The sequence below is a fragment of the Mobula hypostoma genome, chromosome 8, assembly GCF_963921235.1.
Source record: "Mobula hypostoma chromosome 8, sMobHyp1.1, whole genome shotgun sequence".
Taxonomy (NCBI): Eukaryota; Metazoa; Chordata; class Chondrichthyes; order Myliobatiformes; family Myliobatidae; genus Mobula; species Mobula hypostoma.
This window is the reverse complement of record NC_086104.1, coordinates 67,899,828-67,925,418: the sequence shown is the minus strand read 5'-3', so window position 1 is coordinate 67,925,418 and position 25,591 is coordinate 67,899,828. Positions and strand designations below refer to the sequence as shown.

The 25,591-nt window shown below is 41.6% G+C and overlaps 1 protein-coding gene across 7 annotated transcripts in view; it reads left to right on the top strand.

The window, feature by feature from the left end:
• Positions 1–25,591, top strand: part of LOC134350601 (utrophin-like) — a 537,041-nt gene that overhangs the window by 109,196 nt on the left and 402,254 nt on the right. For all 7 annotated transcript variants that reach the window (XM_063056033.1, XM_063056035.1, XM_063056034.1 and 4 more), the window contains 6 exons: positions 3,427–3,608; positions 4,454–4,604; positions 14,302–14,421; positions 20,526–20,627; positions 20,776–20,883; positions 21,591–21,770. In XM_063056033.1, the coding sequence (XP_062912103.1) occupies positions 3,427–3,608; positions 4,454–4,604; positions 14,302–14,421; positions 20,526–20,627; positions 20,776–20,883; positions 21,591–21,770 (843 nt within the window). The remainder of the gene's footprint in view (positions 1–3,426; positions 3,609–4,453; positions 4,605–14,301; positions 14,422–20,525; positions 20,628–20,775; positions 20,884–21,590; positions 21,771–25,591) is intronic.

Genomic DNA, 25,591 nt, shown 5'->3' with positions numbered 1-25,591 from the left:
AAAAATTAAGTAAATAAGTACATAGGGATTGGATAATTATGTCTGCGGGCAGGAACAAGCACGAACAAATTGGGATATAAACACCTACAATGGTTGGTATATAGGCTTGTATGCAACATTTTGGACCAGTGGAAATGGTCCAGAAGGGTTGTATGGAAACTATTATTACCATTTTTCTTAACAACTAATTTCATTACTTAGCCTAATAGGTTAGATTTATCACAGTACATAATTATCTATTTAAATGTTTATTTTCCTTTTATATCATCTCAATGTCTACTTAAGAATGTATAAATAATTGTGGTCTTGTACATATAAAAAAATGGAAAAGGTTATATGTGTGAAAAAAGTACATGATAATTGTGAATTCCATATCCAAATAAAAATAAAATTAAAAAAAAAGAAAGTAGGTTTTTGGCTGAAGCAGTCCACCCAGAAATTAATATAAAGTTCCAATTTAGTATGAAAGCTTTTAGAGACAGAGAAATATACAGCACATTACAGGCCCTTCAGCCCACAATGTTGTGCTGATCATGCATCCTATTCTCGAAACTGCCTAGAATTTCTGTACTGCATAGTCCTCTATTTTTTTAAACTCCATGTACCTGTCTAAGAGTCTCTTAAAAGACCCTATTGTATCTGCCTCTACCACCTTCACTGGCAGCGCATTCCACTGTCTGTGTGGAAAAACTTAACCTTCTGACATCCCCCTTGTACCTATATGTCCAAGCACCTTAAAACTCTGTCCGTTCATGTTAGCCATTTCAGCCCTGAGAAAAAGCCTCTGTCTATCCACACAATCAATTCTTCTCATCATCTTATACACCTATCCTTCCTATAATGAGCTTACTAGAACTGAACACAGTACTCCATGTGGGGCCTAGCTAAAGTGTTATATAGCTGTAACATTACCTCACGGCACTTGAACTCAGTCCCATGGTTGATGAAGGCCAACACACCATACGCCTTCTTAACAATACTGTCAATCTGTACAGCAGCTTTGAGTGCCCTATGGACATGAATCCCATGATCACTCTGATCCTCCACACTGCAGGAGTCTCACCATTAATTGGAAAATTATGAAAAGCTCAATATTTATGAAATGTAGACAGTGTAATTATGATGCTGTGAAATGCCGGTTAATTTATCCATGGGAATGAGATGATTTCCATTGTTTGTATTTTGGACTGTAAGTGTCCTGATCATGTTTATCTTTGGCCCAACACATTGATGCAGTTATGAGGAAGGCCTGACAGTGGCTTTGTCTTGTTAGAGGTTTTAGGATATTTGGAAGTCACCAAAGACTCTTAGAAATTTCTGATGCAGGGTGGATAGCATTCTGACTGCATCACAGTCTGGTATGAAGGCTTCAAGCTCAGGATTTCAAGAGACTGTAGAAGTTTGTAGACTTGGCAAGCTCCATTGCGGGCACAGCCTTTCCAAATTTTGAGGACGTTTTCGTGAGGCAGTGCCTCGAGAAGGTGGTATCCGTAAACTAAAGACTCTCATTATCTCGGACATGCTCTCTTGTGGTTACTACCATTGAAGAGATGATACAAGAGCCGGAAACCTACACTCAACATGAAAGTAGCTTCTTTTCTATGCCATCAGATTTCTGAATGGTCCATGAGCCTAGGAGCTCATTTTTTTTTGCGTTCTATTTATTTTGTAATTTATAATAATTTTATTTCTTTGCACTGTTCTGCTGCCACAGAACAACAAACTTCATGCCATGCCAGTCAATTGTAATAAATTGGATTCTGATTCTGAAGTGCATAGTTTGCTGAAAGTGGTGTTGCAGGTAGGTACGGTAGTAAGAGGCCTATCTACTATGAAGGCAATGTCATTGCGTTTATTTAAAGCAGAAGTTGATAGGTTCTTGATTAGCAAGAGCATCAAAAGGTATGGGCTTGAGGGAAAATAAATTCGCCATGAATGGATGTTGCACACAGAAGAGCTCGAAGTGTTGTTGAGGATCCCTACCACCCATCCCCTAATCTCTTTTACCCACTGCCATCAAGAAGTTGGCACAGACATATCAGGCCAAAGACTACCAGATTGAGTAACAGCTTCTTCCCTCGGGCTGTGAGACTAATGAATACTACCACTGGGGTCTGGTCACTAGGACAGTGAGCTGTTTACTATACTATTTATTGTTAACCTTGCTTTGCACTACATGCACTTTGAATTATATTTTATTAACTTATTTGTGGGAATATTTTGTTTTGTTCTGTGTGTGACGATTTGTGGGTTCACCATGGTCCTGAGGAAAGTTGTTTTGTTGTAGGTAGGTACAGTCAGATGACAATAAATTTGGATCAGACTCAATGGGTTGAATGGCCTAATTTTGGACCAAAGTCTCATGGTCTTATGAAGAAGGTGTTTGTCATGCTGGCCTTCATCAGTTAGGGCATTGAGTAGAGAAGTTCGGAAATTGTGTTGCAGTTGTATAAAATGGTGAGGCTGTTCTTGGAATAGTCTGTAGTTTTGGTCACCCTCTTATAGCAAAGATGTTTTTAAATTAGAGCGCAGAAAACATAACAGGATGTTGCCTGGACTTGGGCCTGAATTGCAAGGATAGGTTGTGTTGACTCGGTCTTTATTTTCTGCATCTGATGGTGTGTAAGTTTATGTGGGGCATAGGCTGGTGAAAGCATATAGTCTCTTTGAGAGGATAGGTTTCGGACCAGAGGCAGGAGATTTAAAAGGGATTTCAGGGGCAGTATCTTCATCTAAAGTGTGGTGCATTTTTGAATGAACTGCCAGAAATGGTGCTTGAGATGGAAACATTAACAACATTCAAAAGCAGCTTGATAAGTTCATGGATAGAAGAAGATGATGGGGCAAGCACAGGAAAATCGGATTAGTTTGCTGGGTATAACAGTTGGCATGGACGAGTTGGGCTGCAAAGTCTTGTTTCCATGCTGTATGATTCTTTGGTGTGTGTGGGATTTGCTGGATTTTATTTGTTTCAATGAGAGGAGATCTGATAGAAACAAAATTATGAAAGGGATAGATAAGATAGAGGCAGGAAAGTTGTTTCCACTGGTAGGTTAGACTAGAACTAGGGGACATGGCCTCAAGATTCGGGGGAGTAGATTAAGGACAGAGATGAGGAGGAACTGCTTTTTCCAAAGAGTGGTGAATCTGTAGAATTCTCTGCTTAATGAAGCAGTGGTTACCTCAATAAATATATTTAAGACAAGGTTGGGTAGAATTTTGCATAGTAGGGGAATTAAAGCTTATGGGGAAAAGGCAGGTTGGTGGAGATGTGTCCATGGCCAGATCAGCCATGATCTTATTGAATCGTGGAGCAAACTCGACGGGCCAGATGGCCTACTTCCTTCTATTTCTTATGTTCTTATGATTGGTTTCATTGATCACGTTGACTCCATTTAATTGTCTTTCTTATCCTTTTTGGTCCAGGCATTTATGATGGAGTTGACTGCTCACCAGAGTAATGTGGGTAATGTACTTCAGGCTGGAAATCAACTCATTGCACAGGCCAATCTTACAGAAGAGGAGGAGGATGAGATCAGAGAACAGATGACTTTGCTCAATTCTAGATGGGAAGCGTTGAGAGTTGAAAGCATGGACAGACAAGCCAAGTAAGTTGTAAACTGACTTCCTCAATAAGATGTCTTTAACCTTTAGCTACACATTATTATTATTTTAAACAGTTGTTAACTTAATTATTAATTTTAAGTATTAATGTGCAAACAGTGTTGCTCATCTTTCTGTGGCCATCCAGGTGTCTGACTTGAATAAACCCTACAGCATGATGTATTTATTATAAACTGAATCTAAACTCTGAAGTACTAACCCCTGGTAATAAACTGGAATAGAAATATCTATAATTAGTTGTAGGTCATAGATAATCTGAAGATAATTGTTCACTTAATGAACTTCTGCAGCATATAACCATAATGGCATCAAAAGAAAGATACAGCAGCAGGGAACCTAATTTAGTTCATTATTGCTTTGAACACCTCAGATTGAATAGTCTAGATTTGTGTTGTAACATTTTTGTAATTGTGCTGTTTATCAGAGTGCTTAATGGAACTGATCATCTCTTAAGTTTTTCCTTGAACCGTCTGTGTGAGAACAGAAGGAAAGGCAGTATTTTACGACACAGCATTTTATTATTGAAATAACACAACTTGTAATATGGCATGTTTTAAAGTTCTTTATGCATTATTTTTGAAATATCAGGATACTAAAACAATGTAATATTGTATTGTTCTTGCCTTGGTTTTTTTTGTACCACTTAATTAATTTAACTATTATATATACATTTACTGTAGTTCAGTTTTTTCCCTATTGTTGCAAAGACAACACATTTCATGGCATGTGCTGGTGATATTAAACCTGATTCTGATTCAGGAAGGTATGTGATTTGTTCCTTCACATATTTTCTGATACTTCAATTAAAAATTCGGTGCTTTTTTTCCAGACTCCATGAGGTGCTAATGGAACTACAGCAGCAGCAACTACAACAGCTATCTAACTGGCTGACTCAGACAGAAGCACGTATTCGAAAGATGGAAGCACAGACTGCAGGGGATGACCTGGAGTCCTTCAAAGAAAAGATTGAGGAGCATAAAGTAAGTGCATGCCATTTGAACATCCCTCTAATCGCCAGCCACAGATTAAAAGAGTTGATGTCAAGTTTCGTGGTGGCTCTCCTGAGCATCCGTGTTCTGACTGAAAATAAGAAAACATATTTTATTGATATGTGGATATGCAAAAATTTTAAGCCTGAATATTCACATAGAAAATCAGGTATCCCGATAGAAGAGGTTAATTGGCATATAATAGATTGAATGTCCATCAGCTGGGCCATCTTCCATTGTTCTTGTGTTAATCCAGTAAAACTGTAATTGCCGTCTTTTTCCTGATAGTCAACTTGTTACCATTTCTCTTTGTGCAGGAACATACATTATAGTGTGTAGAGTTAATCAGTAGTTTTTCTGTTTCGTTTTTGAAAGGCTTGTAGAGTTTAATCTGCCTTTTGTCTAAATATTACAATTATCAGAACACTGATGCCACAGCTCCATTTGGGCTACTGTTGATCAGTTTATCCAGTTTGCAAGTTTGGAGCTTGAAACTGAAAATTTTAATTTCACTTCACTTTCTTCGGAACTGTATTCTTTGAATAGGGCCAGCATGGTTATCACATATTCTGCTGTATGGGAAGGTGCTGGTGCAGCTCTTGTCTTTTTGATGACTCTAGGTGGTCAATTACAGACAAAACATTGAGTAGAAACAGTCACCACATGTTCAAGTAAAGATGTTATATTGTAAACTCGAGATTCTGCAAATGCTATAAATCCAGAGCATTGCACACAAAGTGTTGGATGAACCCGCCAGGAAAGACAGCATCTATGGAAATTAGAGTATGGAGCGGATATGTGGAATTATGCCATTGTGGCCATTACAGAGACTTGGATGTCTCAGGAACAGGGATATCTGCTGAGTGTGCCAGGCTTCAGATGTTTCAAAAGAACAGAGGGGGAGGCAGAAGAGGTGGCATTGCTAAGTAGGGATAGTGTCATGGCTGCAGAAAAGGCAGACATCCCACCTCTCCCGGGAATTCCGGGAGTCTCCCGCATATGAATAGTGGATCCCTGTTGCCCGCAAATTATATACAATATCACGGAAATTAATTTTTTGAGAGAGGGAGAAATTGCAGAGTGTTCCAAAAAAAAAGAGAATATAAAATGTACATCACCCCAGACTACACTGAAGTGTACCCCTGCCTAATAGGGATCAAAAATAATGACAGTGTTGCTTGCTTCCGAAAGTAAGGAGGCATGGGATCCAAGGAGACCTTGCTTTGTGAATCCAGAATTGACTTGCCCACAGAAGGCAAAGGATGGTTGTAGGTGGTTCATATTTTGCATGGAGGACTGTGACCAGTGGTGTTCCACAGGGATCTGTTCCAGGACCCCTCTTCTTTGTGATTTTTATAAATGGCCTGGATAAAGAAGTAGAAGGGTGGGATAGTAAGTTTGCTGATGACACAACGGTTGGTGGTGTTGTGAATAGTGTGGAGGGTTGTCAGAGGTTACAGCAAGACATCAATAGGATGCAGAACTGGGCTGAAAAGTGGCAGATGGACCTCCACCCAGGTAAGTGTGATGTGGTTCATTTTGGTAGGCCAAATTCGAAGACAGAATATAATATAAATGGTAAGACTCTTGGTAGTGTGGAGGATCTGAGAGATCTTGGGGTCCATGTCCATAGGACATTCAAAGCTGCTGTGCAGGTTGACAGTTTTGTTAAGAAGGCGTATGGTATGTTGACATTCGTCAACCATGGGATTGAGTTCAAAAACTATGAAGTAATATTACAGCTATATAAGACCAAGTGTCAGACCCCACTTGGAGTACTGTGTTCATTTCTGGCCACCTCACTACAGGAAGAATGTGGGTATTATTGAGAGAGTGCTGAAGAGATTTACAAGGATGTTGCCTGGATTGGAGGGTGTAACTTATGAGGTTGAGTGAACTTGGCCTTTTCTCCTTGGAGTGATGGAGGATGAGAGGTGACCTGATAGAGGTGTATAAGATGATGAAGGGCATTGATTGTATGGATAGTCAGAGGCTTTTTCCTAGGGCTGAAGTGGCTAACATGAGGGGACATGGTTTTAAGGCGCTTGGAAATAGGTATCAAGCAGATGTTGGGGTAGGATTTTCCCCACAGAGAGTGGTGGGTGCCTGGAATGCACTGCTGGTGGCAGCGGTGGAAGTGGATACAATAGGGTCTTTTCAGGGCCTCTTAGATAGGGTTGGAGCTTAGAAAATAATAGAGAGCTTTGTACTAGGGAAATCTAGGTAGTTTCTAGAGTAGGTTGCATGGTTAGCACCATATTACAGACCGAAGGGCCTGTAATATGCTGTAGATTTCTATGCTTTATGTTCTATATTCTAAATGAATGAATAGTTGATGTTTTGGGCCGAGACCCTTCATCAAGGCTGGAAAGGAAGGGGGAAGACACTGAATTAAAAAGGTGGTGAGAGGGGAAGGAGGACAAACTAGAAGGTGGTATGTGAAGCCAAGTGGATGGGAAAGATAAAGGGCTGGAGAAGAAGAAATCTTTTAGGAGAGGCTAGTGGAGCAAGGGGAAAAGGGGAAGAAGGAGGGCCACTGGGGGAGGTGATAGGTGAGGAGGAGAGGTGAGAGGTCAGGGTGGAGAAAGGTGGAGTGAATGTAGGGTGAAGAAGAAAAATAAAAGAAAAAACATTACTGGAAGGAGAAATCAATGTTCATGCCATCAGTTTGGAGGCTACCAAGACGGAATAGCTGGTGTTGCCCCTCCACCTTGAGAGTGGCCTCACTGTGGCATAAGAAGAGGCTGTGGACTGGCATGTCAGAGTGGGAATAGGAATTAAAATGGTTGGCCGGTGGGAAAGTCCACTTTTGCCAGGTGGAGTGGAGGTGCTTGATAAAGCAATTCCTGCAATTTACATTGGGTCTCACCAGCGTAGAGGAGGCTGCAAATAGACGACCCCAACAGGTTTGTAGGTGAAATGTTGCTTCAGCAGGAAGGACTGTTTGGGGTCCTGCAAAAAGGGGAGAGTGGGAGAGGGGAGGTAAAGATGTGTTTGGTGGGAAGATCCCATTGAAGATGGCGGAAGTTGTGGGGAATGATGTGTTAGATGCGGAGGCTCATGTGATGAAGACGAAGATCTTGCCTTTTTAATGTGGTGGGAAGATAGGGTGAGTGTGGATGTCTGGGAAATGGAGGAGGTGCGGGTGAGGGCAGATTCAATGGTAGAGGAAGGGAAACCCCATTCTTTGAAGAAAGGGGACGTCTCTGATGTCCTGGAAAGGAAAGGTTCATTCTGGGAACAGGAAAGGTGGAGACTAAGCAACTGAAAAAAAGGGAATAGCATTTTTATGGGAGACAGGGTGGGAAGAAGTATATCAAGATACATGCTTGTTATATAGAGATACAGCATTACATACACATATATAGAGATACAGTATAGAGATGTACAGTATATCTCTTCCTACTATGTCTGATGCTGGCTGGTCTGCCGATTTCCTTCAGAATTTTGTCTGTGTTTTATAAGATACTATATCATGTGGAAGCAGCAAGTAGATAATAGTTTATATGATGGTTCTTTTTTGTTTGATGGATAACTGGAGAAAGGGTATTGTTAGTGCTTTGTTAGAATGGGTCATTACAGTGGGCATAGTCAGTGATGTCCACTTCTCAGAATGAATATGTAATCACATTGAAATCGGTGTTCCAAGGATGGGCAAATGCGTATTAATATCAGAGGCTGGGTTACCAGTCAAGTGACCACAAGGCCTGCATGGTGATTTCTTGGAGAGTTCAGAATCAAGTTTATTATATGATGTGGAATTTGTTGTTTTGCAGTAATAATACTGTGCAAAGACATAAAATTACTATAAATTACAAATAAACAGTGGGGAGAAAAAAAGAATGATGTGATGCTATTCTTGTGTTGATGGACCATTCAGAAATCTGATGACAAAGAGGAGAAAACTGTTCCTGAATCAGAGTGCGGGTCTTCAGGCTTCTGTACCACTTCTCGGATGGTGGTAACGAGGAGAGGGTAAGTCTCGGATGGTGGAGGTCCTTAACAATGGATGCTGCCTTCTTGAGGCACTCCCTTGCCCCCCGCCGAAGATGTTTTCGATGGTGGTCAGGGTAGTGCATGTGATGGAGCTGGCTGAGACTGCACCCTCTGCACTCTCTTGTGGCTCTCTGCATTAGAGTGTCCATTACCAAGCTGTGATGGAACCAGCCTGAATGCTCTCCACGATATCGATAGAAACTTGCAAGAGTCTTTGGTGACTTATGCAAATCTTCACAATCTCCTAACAAAGTAGCATGGCTGGTATGCCACCTTCATAATTCCATCCATCAACCATTGCATATGTTGGCATCTGTGACTATTTAGATACTGTTTGATTGTGCTTAGCCACACAGTCAAGCATGTAGAGAGAGTAGAGAAGTGTGCTACGTGCTTGTGTTGATAGCAAGGAGTTGTTGCTACCCCCATCCAGGTAAACAGTAATCATTTCACACTCCTGCTTTGAGCACGCTGAAGTTGAATGTTAATTGGATAAGGAGTTAAGCCTGTAAAATACCAACCTCTCTCCTAAAGTGATAAAATAGACCGAGTTAAACTTTTGTTTTGAACTGATCCTTAAAATTGATGAGAATGCTGCAGTGTGGCCATGAAGCGTCATTCCACAGCTTTTGATCAATTGAGTTTAAACAAATGGTTTGCTGATTGGAGTTGATGTTCTTGGGCTCTAGAATTGCAGCTTGTGGAGGTATGAATTGCTAATGTTGCTGATGGACTTGAGTAACCTTAGAATGCTTGATTTAGGCTGCTAGACCTGATAATGTGTGGTAGTTAGCAGCTGATGCCACAGTACGTAAGGGATGTTACTGTAGAGAACAGATTACAGTATATCAGAATTAGGTTTACTATCACCGGCATGTGACGTGAAATTTGTTAACTTAGTAGGATCAGTTCAATGCAATACATAATATAGAAGAAAAAAAAAGTAAATCTTATTCAGGCAACACACATCAAAGTTCCTGGTGAACGCAGCAGGCCAGGCAGCATCTGTAGGAAGAGGTGCAGTCGACGTTTCAGGCTGAGACCCTTCGTCAGGACTAACTGAAGGAAGAGTGAGTAAGGGATTTGAAAGTTGGAGGGGGAGGGGGAGATCCAAAATGATAGGAGAAGACAGGAGGGGGAGGGATAGAGCCAAGAGCTGGACAGGTGATAGGCAAAAGGGGATACGAGAGGATCATGGGACAGGAGGTCTGGGAAGAAAGACAAGGGAGGGGGGCCCAGAGGATGGGCAAGAGGTATATTCAGAGGGACAGAGGGAGAAAAAGGAGAGAGAGAATGTGTGCATAAAAATAAGTAACAGATGGGGTACGAGGGGGAGGTGGGGCCTTAGCGGAAGTCAGAGAAGTCGATGTTCATGCCATCAGGTTGGAGGCTACCCAGACGGAATATAAGGTGTTGTTCCTCCAACCTGAGTGTGGCTTCATCTTTACAGTAGAGGAGGCCGTGGATAGACATGTCAGAATGGGAATGGGATGTGGAATTAAAATGTGTGGCCACTGGGAGATCCTGCTTTCTCTGGCGGACAGAGCGTAGATGTTCAGCAAAGCGGTCTCCCAGTCTGCGTCGGGTCTCGCCAATATATAAAAGGCCACATCGGGAGCACCGGATGCAGTATATCACCCCAGTCGACTCACAGGTGAAGTGTTGCCTCACCTGGAAGGACTGTTTGGGGCCCTGAATGGTGGTAAGGGAGGAAGTGTAAGGGCATGTGTAGCACTTGTTCGGCTTACACGGATAAGTGCCAGGAGGGAGATCAGTGGGGAGGGATGGGGGGGACGAATGGACAAGGGAGTTGCGTAGGGAGCGATCCCTGTGGAATGCAGAGGGGGGGGAGGGAAAGATGTGCTTAGTGGTGGGATCCCGTTGGAGGTGGCAGAAGTTACGGAGAATAATATGTTGGACCCGGAGGCTGGTGGGGTGGTAGGTGAGGACCAGGGGAACCCTATTCCTAGTGGGGTGGCGGGAGGATGGAGTGAGAGCAGATGTACATGAAATGGAGGAGATGCGTTTAAGAGCAGAGTTGATAGTGGAGGAAGGGAAGCCCCTTTCTTTAAAAAAGGAAGACATCTCCCTTGTCCTAGGATGAAAAGCCTCATCCTGAGAGCAGATGCGGCGGAGACGGAGGAATTGCGAGAAGGGGATGGCATTTTTGCAAGAGACAGGGTGAGAAGAGGAATAGTCCAGATATCTGTGAGAGTCAGTCGGCTTATAGTAGACATCAGTGGATAAGCTGTCTCCAGAGACAGAGACAGAAAGATCAAGAAAGGGGAGGGAGGTGTCGGAAATGGACCAGGTAAACTTGAGGGCAGGGTGAAAGTTGGAGGCAAAGTTAATAAAGTCAACGAGTTCTGCATGCGTGCAGGAAGCAGCGCCAATGCAGTCGTCGTGTAGCGAAGGAAAAGTGGGGGACAGATACCAGAATAGGCACGGAACATAGAGTGTTCCACAAACCCAACAAAAAGGCAGGCATAGCTGGGACCCATATGGGTGCCCATAGCTACACCTTTAGTTTGGAGGAAGTGGGAGGAGCCAAAGGAGAAATTATTAAGAGTAAGGACTAATTCCGCTAGACGGAGCAGAGTGGTGGTAGAGGGGAACTGACTAGGTCTGGAATCCAAAAAGAAGCGTAGAGCTTTGAGACCATCCTGATGGGGGATCTTATCAGTATACTTTATTCTTATTCAGTATACTTTATACAGTATAGGTATATTAAAATAATGCAAAAAACAAATACTATATATTTTTAAAAAATGTGAGGTAGTGTCCAAGGGTTCAATGTCCATTTAGGAATCGGATGGCAGAGGGGAAGAAGTTGTTCATGAATCACTGAGTGTCTGCCTTCAGGCTTCTGTACCTCCTACCTGATGGTAACAGTGAGAAAATGGCATGCCCTGAGTGCTGGATGTCCTTAATAGTGGGCGCTGCCTTTCTGAGACACCAGTCCTTGAAGATATCTTGGGTACTTTGTAGGCTAGTACCCAAGATGGAGCTGAATAGATTTACAACCCTCTGCAGCTCCTTTCAGTCCTATGTAGCCCCTCCGCACTCCCCCGCCATACCAGACAGTGATGCAGCCTGTCAGAATGCTCTCAAGGGTACATCTATAGAAGTTTTTGAGTGTATTTGTTGACATGCCAAATCTCTTCAAACTCCTAGTGAAGTATAGCTGTGGTCTTGCCTTCTTTATAACTGCATCAATATGTTGGGACCAGGTGAGAACCTCAGAGATCTTGATACCCAGGACCAGTATATGTAATGGTCACTCTAATTGGTCTTTGTGTGAGAACAGGACAGAGGTGCAAGAGATCTGGATGGTCTGTTGGTCAGTATTTATTCAGTTTAAGGTCTTCCAATGTGTTTTAAGTAGATTAATGGGAGCAGAACAACAAGAATCCATGCTGTGCATTGGCCATGCTGTGGAGTGTTAGCTGATTGCAGTAAGAGTAATTCAGAAGAGGTATATTTAGAAGTTTCAGAAATGGCCTGCAACACGTTACTGTAGTTATATGCTGCTTTGACTGTCAAAGCATGGAGGAACCTTCATGAGTTCCCACAGTAGCTAATGACCCTGGATTTCAGTCACTGAGACTGATGTGACAGCATCCTTCAGGAGGGTAAACCAATGAAAACCATCCATGGGTTCACTCTCCCACGGTACCCTGTCTGGCTCATAGAGGTCCGTGAGCCAGACTGGGTACCTGGCAGAGTACCACCAACCTGTGCTGATCAACTGGCAGGAGAGTTCAGAATCAGAATGAGCTTCAATATCACCGGTATGTGTCGTGAAATGTGTTCACTAACTTCTTTAATCTTTCGCTTCGGCACACGGAGGTACCCACCTGCTTCAAGCAGTCTTCAATTACACTGGTGCCAAAGAGGAGCGTGGTAACTCGGCTCAGTGAATATCATGTAGTAGCACTTGCATCCACTGTTCAATTTATTATATAAGTACTGTTTGTCACCATTTTTAACCCTGAGATTCATTTCCTTGTGGGTATACTCAGTAAATCCAATAATCATAATAGGATCAATGAAAGACTGCACCAACAAGGCAGACAGACAGTGTACAAAAGCCAACTAGCTGTGCAAAAGAAAGGAAAAAAGAAATAATAATAATAACAAATATTGAGGACATGAGCTGAAGAGTCCTTGAAAGTGATTCTATCAGTTGTAGGAACAATTCAGTGATGGGGCAAGTGAAATTATCCCCTTTGGTTCAAGATGGTTGAGGGGTAATTATCATTTCTGAGTCTGGTGGTGTGAGTACTGAAGTCTTTGTGTGTTCTTCCTGATGGCAACAGTGAAAAGAGAGCATGACCTGGGTGGTACGGTCGCTGATGATGGAAGCACTGTGATGAAGTGCTTTGAGAGGTTGGTGATGAAACATATCAACTCCTGCCTGAGAAACAACTTGGCTGCACTCCAACTTGCTGACCAGCACAATAGGTCCACTCAATACCATTTCATTGGCTCTTCACTCAAGCCTGGAACATCTGGACAGCAAAGATGTATACATCAGGATGCTCTTTGTTGACATTCAGTGCTATCATCCCCTCAAAACTAGTCAATAAGCTTCAAGACCTTGGTGTCAATACTTCCTTGTGCAATTGAATCCTCTATTTCCTTACTTGTAGACCCCAATCAGTTTGGACTGGCAACAACTTCTCCACAATCTCCTTCAGCACAGGTGCACCCCAAGTTTGTGTGCTTAGCCCCCTGCTTTACTCGCTTTACACTTGTAACGACCTGGTTAAGATTTTACTGCTAATGTTGTAGGGTATTCATTTAATGGCTTTCTGTAGAAGCAATGTGCTTGGCTGGTTGCTGTTAAAGATGAGGGTTTCTGATGTTCATGCTTAGGAATGTGTCATCCAATCAGGATGGTAGAATTGGGAGAAGGTTCTAGAGAACGCTGGGCGGCGAGGTGTTGTGATAGACATTGGGGTGGGTCGAGGTCTTTTTGGTGGCAGATGGGGTGGGAAGAAGAAGCTGGAGAAAACTTGTTGCCAATGTTGTAGACTCAATCAAAGGTGGTGACGGATCAGCATGAAGGAGGGTGATTCAAAATCTGGCTGAGTGGTGCCACAGCAACAACCTCTCTCATGTATTGTCACCAAGTCCAAGGAGCTGTTCATTGACTTAAGGAGGAGGAAACTGGAGGTCCATAAGCCTGTCCTCATTGGCTCAGCAATTCAGCCGTCAGGCTCATGAACAAGTGGGCATAACTTCACTCAAGTTCATTGGCCCCGTGTTGGTATTGTTCCCACAATTTATGGATTCACTTCGAGGACTCTTCATGTTCTCAATATTTATTGCTTATTTATTTATTAATATTTCTTTTTTTCTTGTATTTGCTCAGTTTGGGTCTTTCAGTTGTTTGCCTGTCCTGCTGGGTGCGGCCTTTCATTCATTCTATTACGTTTCTTGGATTTACTGTGTATGCCTGCAAAAAAAGTGAATCTTAGGGTTGTTTCTGGTGACGTATATGTACTTTGATTATAAAGTTGAGCTTTGTTCACCAAGCTCGTTTGCGCCTCTCATTGCAGCTGATGCATTAATGATCCTATAGACCAATTTAGTTGTTTGTGTAAACCCAGCTTTTAAAATTTAGATCAGACTGTATCATGAGAATATTTTTACATTATCTGATTGTATATTGCTGTTTTTTCCTCAGGTGTTACAAAGTGACTTGGAGATGGAGCAGGTGAAGGTGAACTCTCTGACACACATGGTGGTGGTCGTGGATGAGAGCAGTGGTGACAGTGCCACGGCTGCACTGGAGGATAAGTTACAAGTAAGTAATGTGTGGTTGCTTGTTCTGTTGATTGGCAGTGAAGGTCATGGAGTTGTTGCGTCATCTTTAAGAACCAAGTCTATTCTACATAGTCTTGTATTGATAAGTAAGGGCCAGACTACTTGATTTTTACAGAGAAGATGGAAAATCCTGTTTCACAAGCGTCATTGAGCTGCATAGCATGGAAGCACATCCAACAGCCCAGCTGGTCTAGACTGACTAAGATTTCCAGCGAAGCTAGTTCCATTGGCCTGAGTTGGCCCATTTCGCTCTAAATATTTCCTATTCATGTGCCTGTCAGAAATACTTGTGAACTGTTGTTGATGCACCTACTGCAATTCTTGGCAGCTCATTCCATATACTGACCATCGCCTGGGTGAGAAAATTGCTCCTCCGATTCCCATACAATCTCCTGCTATCACCTTAAATCGATCCCCTCATATTCTTGATTCCCCAACCCAGGGGAAAAGATTGTGTATTCACCCATCAATGCCCTTTGTAATTTTATCACCTCCTTGTGATTACCCTCATTCTTCCATATTCCATTTGGGGGAGAAAAAAGTCCCAATGTTTTCATCCTCTCTGCATAATTAAGTCCCACGTGTTGCAGCATCATCATTATTAATCTCCTCTACACTCTTTCCAGCTTAAGAGGCATCTTCCCTTCAGCAAGGTGACTAAAAGTGAACAGAATGTTCCAAATACAACCTTATCAAGTTCTTGTATAACTGCAACATAACATTCAACTTCAATGCTCAATACCATGACTGATGAAGGCCGGGTTGCCTAAACCACCTTCAACACCTTGTCAACCTGCGACGCCTCTTCCAAGAACCATGTACTTGTATTGAAAGGCTTAGATAGAGTCGATGTGGAGAGGATGTTTTCTATAGTGGTGTCTAGGACCAGAGGGTACAGCCTCAGAATAGAACAAAGATGAAGAGGGATTTCTTTAGCAAGATGGTGACGAATCTGTGGAATTCATTACTACAGACAGCTGTGGTAGCCAAGTCATTGGCTATATTTAAAGCAGAGGTTGATAGGTTCTTGATTAGTCAGGGTGTCAAAGGTTACAGGAGAATAGGGTTGAGAGAAATATATTAAATCAGCCACGGTGGAACAGTGGAGCAGACTTAATGATCCGTACAGTATAATTCTCCTCTGATGTCTTGTGGTCTATTGCTGTGTCCTGTTCTACAACGCATCCCAGGGCCTTACTGTTAACTGTCTTCCCAATGCGATTACACTTCCCTGAATTAAACCCAATTGTTGCTCCTATCTTGTCTGTTGACTTTGTCTTTAAATTCAGTCTCATTTTCGAGCCTTCCATCTGTGTCCATTCTGCTTTGGATCCGATGCCTCTGCTAATCAACTGTCTTAGTAGCACTAGCAAATTTACTTGCCTGGATATTGGTCCCCCTTCAGTTCAAGGGCAGCCCATTCTTATACAGGTCACCTCTGTCCCAGAGGAGATCCCAAAGGTGAAGAAAACTGAAACCCTGTACCAATTCTTCAACCACACATTCATCTGCCAGCTCCTTCAATCTTGCCTTGATTTGCATGTGGCACAGGGTGTAAACCAGAGATTATGACCCTTGAACTCCTGCTTTTTAAACCCTTTCCTAGTTCCCTATATTCACTCCATAGGACCTCACCCCTTTTTCTACCAATGTCATTTGTGCCAATATGCACAGTGGCTACTCACACCCCTCACCTTGATAATATTCCACCCCTCCCCACCCAGACACATCCTCAACTCTAGCACCAATAAGGCAATGCACCGTCCTTGGAGTCCTTTTTGTGGGCGCAATTGCTTGCCTGTTCTTCCCCTTCCCCATCCACCATATTTCCTATCACGGTGTCATTTCTGCCTTCATGCTTCTTTGCTGAGCCTCAGAGCCAGTTCTAGTGCCACCGACTTGGCTGCTCGTGTTACTTTCTCCTTAATGGTCATTTTCCCCTTCCTGGCTGAATGCTGTCAGACAAGTGTGATGTAATCTACTTTAGGAAGTCAAATGGGTGCAGGACATTGAGAGAAATAACAGGGCACTGAAGAATGCTGATGAATAGAGTGACCTAGGGCTTCGAGTATATAGATTTCTGAAAATGGCAAAGCAGGTGAATAGCGTGGTGAAGAAGGCATATGGCATGCTTGTGTAACCCTCGGGCTCTGCCAGCACGCGTTCGTCTCAGGGAAGACAACTGGCTCCGCCAAACTGAGAAATCTCGTTTGTGGGATGCTGCGTGAGGTGTTGCCTGGTTACAAATCTGCACCGCAAAATATCAGACAGTATATTTTGTCTGATATATACTGACAAAATATATATTATGAACTTTAAATATCTTAGGCTACGTCCGCACTATGCCAGATAATTTTGAAAATGAAGCCTTTTCTCTTCGTTTTGACCCTCTGTCCAACCTAAAGCGGCGTTTTCATCCTCCGAAAAAGGAGATTTTCAGAAACTGTCTCCAGAGTGAATAAATCTGAAAACGTCTAATATCCATTGTAGTGTGTATGGGGTAAATGGAGAGATTTAAAAATGTTGTCATGACAACACCACAACAACAATGCTTTTTCTGCTTCTGCTTGGTACTGCGCAAGCACTGCCGTACGGCTGTTATAACGCACAGTCGGTGTGAACGACGTGACAGTTAAATTGTAAAGTGAGCTTTTTTGACTATTTAAAAACGCTGTCATGACGTGCCGGAACAGATGGCCGCAGCACAGCATTTCGTTGTTTTCTTGAACGCAACCCCCCCACATAACCTAACAATTTCAGAACAGACGGCAAGGAGACTGAAGCCAGAAGGGTTAGAAATGTAGTCACCAAATACTTCGACCCATAGCTTACTGAATTAATAAGTAGACTCACTTTGCCCTGTTTTCTGTCCTTGATTGTTTGAAGGTGGTTTACCTATTTATGCAAGTACTTCTTTGACAATAGATGTGTAACAGCTGAATGTAACATTTTATGGAAATACAAGGTAACACTAATGCAGACATGTTTCATACATTTAACAAGGTGCTTTATTAATGCAGCAGAGTTAGTCAGTTTTTCAATGTTCGTCGTCAGCCGGGTCATACTGTCTGTGAACGCCCTGTTGGTTGCCTGCATATGCTTCAGTATTTATTTTTGTTAGTTTTAAGTCCTCCTGTGCGAGAGCCAAGAGCAATTTCTTTTAAGTTTTTCTACTCTGTAACTGGACAAACATGCACTAAGTATACCGTTTCCTCTTTGCTTGTTTTCTGTGTGTCCTGCGCGTGCCCAGTAGAGGAGATTCGTCCAAATATCCGTGTTAGTGTGGACAGAGATATTTTGAAAAACGCTTATTGTGTACGCCTGTCGTTTTTACTCGAAACTGGAGTTTTCAAAATTATCCGGTGTAGTGTGGACGTAGCCTTAATCTGAATATAGTGTTAGTAAAGAAAATAAAAAGAAAAAGGGCCCATCTTAAGGAAAAAGTCAAAAGTGCACGTTGGACCTCACAGATATGGCCATTCATCCACTATCGACCTCTTCCGAGTGTCGCTGACCTTCGGACCCTCTCTCCCCGTCCACTCCATCTGGTGGTCTTCCAGCTATCTCCATTTGTGTCTTCCCTCTTCCTCTCTCGCCGACAAAAGACCGCGAAAATCTCTCTTCCAGGCTCACAAGAAGGAACAACATTTCTCTCATTGTATCGCCCCAACATTCCAAAGCCCCATTATTTCTGGACATAACCCAAACATTGCTGCTACAGAGGAACCATTACATTAGCAATGAAACATTACAGAACTGGGGAGTTGATTGGTGAAAGAGAGAAAGGGCTGGAGAAGGGGGAATCTGATAGAAGATAGAAGACCATGGAAGAAAGGGAAGGGGGAGGAGCACCAGAGGGAGGCGATGGGCAGGTTAGGAGATGAGGTGAGAAAGTGAATAGGAATGGGGGAAATGGTGAGAGGAGGGCAATGACTGGAAGTTTGAGAAATTGACGTTCATGCCATCAGGTTGGAAGCTACCCTGATGAAATAGAAGGTGTGGCTCCTACAACCTGAGTGTGCCTTATCATAGCAGTAGAGGAGGCCATGGACTGACATGTTGGAATGGGAAGTGGAATTGAAATGGGTGGCCCTGAATGGTAGTGAGGGAGCTAGTGTATGGGCAGGTATGTACTTGTTCCACTTGCAAGCATATGTACCAGGAGGGGGATCTCTTGGTGCTACCTTTCAGGGCCCAATCAGTTCTTCCAGTTGAGGTGACACTTCACCTGTGAGTCTTTTGGAGTCATCTACTGTATCCGGTGCTCCCAACGTGGCCTCTTGTATATTGGTGAGACCCAACATAGGTTAGGAGGTGTCTTTGCCGAGCACCGATGCTCTATCTGCCAGAAAAAGTGGGATCTCCTGGTGACTACCCATTTCAGTTCTACTCCCCATTCTCATTCCTACAGGTCAGTCCATGACCACCTCTACTGCGGTGATGAGGCCACACTCAGGTTGGAGGAGCAACGCCTTGTATTCCGTCTGGCTAGCCCCAACCGGATGGCATGAACATCGATTTCTTGAACTTCCTGTATTTGCCTCCCCTCACCATTCTCATTCCCGTTTCTTTCTCTCACTCAATTTCCTCACCTGCCCATCAACCCTGTCTGGTGCTCCTCCCACTTCTCTTTCTTCCTTGCATCTTTTACCCTCTCCTATCAGATTTCCCCCTTCTCCAGCCCTTTATATCTTTCGCCAATCAACTTCCCAGCTCTTTACCCTCCACCCCACCCAGTTTCACCTGTGACCTACCACCTTACACTACTTCTGCTCTGACTTTTGGTCCTTTTTTCCAGTCCCAATGAAGGATCTTGGCCTGAAATATCTACTGTTTAAAATTCTTCATAGATTCTACCTGGGCTGCTGAGTTCCTCCACAATCTCGTGTGTGTTGTATGAATATGAGTTGGGACTTTATATTGCAACTTTGTAGAAGACTGATTAGGTTGCATTTGGAGTATTGTGTGTATTTTCTATCATCACACTACAGGAAGAATTTCATTACACTGGAGACATTACAGAAGGGATTGACCAGGTTATTGTCTGGTTTGGAGGGTTTTTAGTTAAGGTGAGAGTCTGGACAAGCTGGGCTCAAGTCTGGGGGTACATTGATAGAAGTATGTAAGATTATAAAAAAGCTTTGATACATAGTCAGAATTTTTTCCCTAATGGTAGGGATATCAAAGCAAGAGCATGAAGTTGAGTGGTAAGGGTCTTATAGGAGATGCATCAGGGTTTTTTTTTAATACAGTGGTTGATATCTGGAACATGATGCCAGAGGCAGTGGTGGAATCAGACAAAATTGGTCGGTTTCACAGGCATTTAGAATGACACTTAAATTGGGAAGGCATAGAAGAGGGCAGCCCTAATATAGTCACGTGGGATTAGTGTAGAAGGGCAAACAGGTTGGCATGGATGTGGTGAGCTCAAGGGCTCATTTTTGAGCTGTACCACTGGGTCTAAATGCTTTACTTCATTAGCATATGATAACCAAGCACATAGAAAATACCTCACAATATAAGAAATGGGAATATTTTTGCCTCGTACAATATGAAGGAGTATGTGGCAGCCAAACCTCAGAAACAGCATTGAAATTAACGGCCTGCAATCATTTTTTTGTTGGTGAGAAAGGAATGCATTGAGCAGAACGTGGTGAACAACTGCTCCCCTTGTTGCTTTGTTATTTACTGTGCATTATCTGTACTTCAGCTTAAAAACTCATCCAACCGAGGCATCATACCTCATACTGTGCCCCACTTATGAGCTGAATTACCTCTTTAATTCTTAGTTAACTCTTATTGCCCCTTCTTTAAAGGAAGATGGAAATACCTACACGTAAGTTCCAACTTGAATGCATCTTAATCTGTGAAACTTAAAGTGCAAAATAAACATTTTCAGAGTAATCAAGTACAACACACTCTGACTGCCAAATCACTTGAAATTATCATTTAACACAGATTCTAGTTCAGTTGCAGGAATTGAAACATCCTCATTTCAAGAGGTTCAGCTTTTCACTGGTTGAATGTGATGAGGGGTGGGCAGAGTTCGCCTCAGAAAGCATTAGTTAATTTTTGATTTTGCAGTCACTGGGTGAGCGCTGGGCAGCCGTTTGTCGATGGACTGAAGAGCGATGTCAGTTGCTGCAGAGTATCTTCACAAGGTGGCAGCAACTATCGAATGACCAGGTACACAAAATGTATTTATTGTTGTATAACATAAAATCTAACACATTTTTGCCAATAACATGAATTTAAGCTTGAGGTAATGAATGTAGGACTTTGGATGAGAGTGAGAATAGTTAATTTTTGAAGAATTTTGTCTGTCTTCCGGCAGCTGCTGCTTGAAGCATGGCTCACCGAGAAAGAAGATGCTTTCAGTGACCTCCAAACCAGCAGTGCCAAGGCTTTGAGTGAGACTGAAGTGACCAGCAGTAGACTGGAAGTAAGTGGATTCTGAATGAGTCTTCTTTTCAGTAGAATAGCTGATGTTAGTTCTTGCATTTGCTGAGGCAGTTGAAGTGATATTAAATTTCTCATTGTGGCTCAAAATTGGTCAACATCAGCTCCAGGTTGCTGTCTTTTGAGTCTGCTAGGAGACTTAATGTGTAAAAGGTAAATTAGGTGTGAAATCTGCAACTCAAAGTCATTTTCCAGGATCTTGCATGAAAAATGGTTTCTTCGGTAACTTACTGGGAGTGCAGAGACTGTCAATAACAGACAAAAACAATGCTGAATTTCCAAGATGGAAAGGACACCTTGGTTGTACAATTGTACTAAGATACAGGATCTACATAGCAGTTCTCTCAATGGTGAAATCTTGTTCTTTATTGTGTAATCTACCATAAATATGCATAGATTTCCTGTCTGCACTTCAGGAAATCTATGCATATTTATGGTAGATTACACAATAAAGAACAAGATTTCACCATTGAGAGAACTGCTATGTAGATCCTGTATCTTAGTACAATTGTACAACCAAGGTGTCCTTTCCATCTTGGAAATTCAGCATTGTTTTTTATATCTCACGGTAAGGCAGAAATTGATTTGATACTTCATATCTATTTTGTACAGTAATCCCATCTGAAACCACAGTCAGTGACACTTCATCCAAAAAGACAACATTATTTATTACAATATATCTTCTGTTAGATTCTGAAGGGAGATCTGGAAATGAAACGTCCAACATTGGATCAGTTGGGCAAGGATGGCCAAGATTTAACAGAATTACTTAATAACAGTAATTCATCAAAGAAAATTGAAGGCATTTTGAGAGAGCTAACACAAAGGTGGGACAATTTGGTCCAGCAACTTCAAGATTACTCCAAACAGGTAAGAAATCAAACCTCATTTGTTTCGTATTCTTAATATACAAGCAGGCACAGCAGGGGATTGAGCATTTCTTTTGCAGTATTGGCTGCAACATTTCCTTAATGGTTAGTGCTAACAAGAGTTCAGCACAAGGATATTTGTGAAGTTGTTTTCCCTCTTTACTGTACTTGTACATTTTTCATTGATCTTGAATAAGGTAATTGAACTAGTTTCAATTCCCTTGGTGAACTGGTGCATTCACCAGCAACTTTGATGTGTGTTGCTTGAACTAGTTTCAAGCTGGGTTTGTTTCAAGTACAAAACCATTCTTTCAGCCAAAAGAGTAAGGTTTTTCAGTGTATTTTGAACAGATGTGATCAGTGAATACTTTGAGCCAGAAGAAGTTTGTGGCTTATGATGGAGTATGTTCAGTTACTTTGCTTTTGGTAATTTGATGCAAACCACTGAGATCTTTCACCTGAGGCGTGTCGTTTTTGCTGCACTCTGGTTGAGCATTCCAAATGATAATGCAGATCGATGCAGAACTGTCACCTGTATTGTGCATTGTTTGCTGTTGATGTTTTCAACATGTTCCTTTGTCATCCCTTGTTTGCCTTTTCTGAGTAACGTAACTAAAACCTTCTGTTCCTTCAGTTTCTATTTTGGTTAAGCTAATTATAATTGAAGTTGCTTAAAAGTTTGCTTTACATTTCATATATTTAAGGATTATCTATTCTAAATCTTATGAGTAGTTTATTTTCAGTCCTTCATAATTGCCGTATTTTATGGAAAAAAAAGAGAAATTGTGAAGCTGTAATGTATTGTCTACACTTAGAGCCAATAACTTTCTCAAAGCTAATTTTGAAAAGTTGAGGTTTTTCTCATGAAGCTACACCCACAGTTGGAAAGATTTTAAACTGGAGTTGTTATAGATTTGAAGGCAAAAGGTGCTTGTCATGTTTATTTGCCATTAATTAAAGATTGATATTTATTTGTGCTTGATATCTCATTACATTGATTGTGTTCAAACACTTTTTTCTGCTTTGTTTTTGCTATATTCTTTCCAATTGAAAGTCTTTTAATGTATTCATGTGCCTATTTTTCTGTCGTCCAACTTATCTGTGTGGCATTGGCCAGGAAATTGAAAAATTCTTCGAGACATAAAAATAGATGGCAATTAAATGGGGCCATTCAGTCCATTGTGTTCATATTAGCCAAACATAGAGTTAATGCTCTTGAGTGCATTGCCTAGTGGACTCTTCCAAGTGCTTATCCAGATAATGCTAAATGAATCCTATCTCTTTTCTCTTTCATGCAGTGAGTTCTAGACTGTTTTCTCTGAGTTTGTTTCTCTCTCTCTCTCTCTCTCTCTCTTTCTGATTCTAGTGCTGACATTCATTACCTTGTGCTTCTTCAGAATGAGTTCCATTTACCACTTCAGTTGCTACCTGACATTAATTGATTTTTTCCCCCTGCAGCTCATAATGTCCCCTCTATCAACAATACTGCCAGTTTTGGTATCAGTGATGGTTCTTAAATTGGTCCAAATGATTATATATAACATACAACCATACAAGATGAGGTTTCGGCCCTGAAAGACCCCCCCTCCCCGCCGCTGCATATAGACCTTGTGTGATTGAAATTGTGTTGATTATCTTTGTTTTCTCCACCAGTAGCTCAGTTTTGAATTTAGCTTATTACTTCATGTTGGATCCCATGGATTTTTATTTTCCTGATCAATCTCCCTTATGGGACATGGCCAAGTGCCTTGCTGAAATCCACAAATACTTAAACACCCTGCTCTCATCAATATGCCTTATTACTTCCTCAATGTCAGTAAAATGACACTTTCTGAACAAATCTACACTCATGGCCTTTGATTACTTAGTGCTTTTCCTATTTTCTAATCCTGTAATTAATCTTTGACTTATGCTAAGATATTTTCCACCATCCCATGACCTCTTGATTCCCCTCATCTATTGAACAATTGTTTCTCATTCATAATCTCTTCCATAATTTTCTTATGGGGAAAATAGAGGTATCATGAAACAATTTAAAGCCAGTTGAAAAGTTACTTAAGGTCAGGGAGAATGCTTATAAAGCAAGTATAAAAGATATATTGATTTCCAGGAAGTGGTACGTTCTGCACAAAAAGTGGCTAGCAAAATTGAGATGCTGGAATTAATGGGTCAATTGCAGCATGAATAGAAAATTGACATGAAAACAAGTACAGTGCAAGATTTCTGTCATTGTTCCAACAGACCTGACTTGATGAGGCAGAAATGTCATACAACTAGTTATTCAGTTAGGTTCTTAATGAGTTAGTTCTGAAAGGCAACATCAACAGTTGTTCAGTTTTTATTCCTGCACAGATGTTGCATGCCTTGCCGAGTATTTCTTTAATTCGGATTCATTTCAGATTTCCTTCAAGTGCACTCGTATCTCCTACAGTTTGAATATTGTTTTCTTTCTCTCTCTCAGATCGGTCTTTTACCTTGTGCTTACTTCTCTGCCAGGCAAATCAGCTATGATTACCACATTCACTCCCTTTTTAGCCAACGCTGCTGTTTTTGGTATCATCATTTCTGCCCTATCACAGGCATTTCCTTTGTTCTCTGCACTCTTCTACTTTCTCTCCAGCTTAAAGCATAGTTGATTTCAACCTTTTCTTAGTTTTGATGCATTGTTAGACTTGGTTTTTTTTCCCTATATCCAGAGATGCTAGCAGACTGACATGTTTGCAGAATTTTCTGTTTTTTATTTTAGTGCAAATACGTTTTTCTTGGAGTTTACCAGGGAAATCTGAGATCCCATTTTTGCTAATATTAATTATAGTTTCTAAATTTGAAAGTGCCATGCACTGGAATTGTGCATGAATAAGTAAAATCTGTAGGAAGATGTAGGAAGAACTTCAGCTGGATAGAAAGAATATGGGTGAGGTGGATCAAATTGCATGGTTCTGAATGGTATGTGGGATCAAAGAGATCAGTGTGTGCACAGGTCCAAATAACCAAATTTACAGGGAATATTGAATATTAGATTCGTGAAGCCTATAGGATTTAAAAAGAGGGGCAAGTGGTGTGTAGGCGGAGAAATTATGATGAATCTATGCAAAACACTAGTTAGTCCACTGCTGGAGTAATGCATCTAAATCTGATTATCTAATGAGGGAGAATATGAAAGTCCTTAAAGGTACAAAAATGGTTTATTGGAATCACTGCAGATGAATAACTGAATAGGAAAAGTTGGGTTTGTTCTACCTGGAGCATAGAGGTTTAAGAGAAGATTTGATAGAAATATCGGAGATTTTGATTGCGTTAGATAGGTAAATTGAGGAAGTTGGAATAATAGAGCATTGCAGCCCAAAATGGGCCTTTCAGCCCATGATTTTGTAACAGCATTTTACCTACTCCATAATCAGTCTAACTCTTCCCTACTACATAACCCATAACTCTTTTATTTTTCCTTCATCCATGCCCTATCTAAGTCTCCTAAATATCTTTAATGCATCAGCATTTACCACCACTCCTGGAAGTTCGTGCCAGGCACCTAACATTTTCTGTATTAGAAGAGCAAACCTACCTCTGATAACTCTCCTAAACTTTCTTCCACTCAGTTTAATAGGATATCCTACAGTATTAGCCATTGTTGCCCTGGGTGTTCACTCTATCTATGCCTCTGAAAATTTTACAAACCTCTGTCAAGTCACTTCTCATCCTCCTTCACTCTAAACAAAAAAACCGTAGCTCACTCAACTTTTCCTCATAAAATGTTCTCTAATTCAGCTAGCATCTGGTAAATCTCTGCAACCTCTCGAGAGCTCCTACCTGCTTCCTATTATG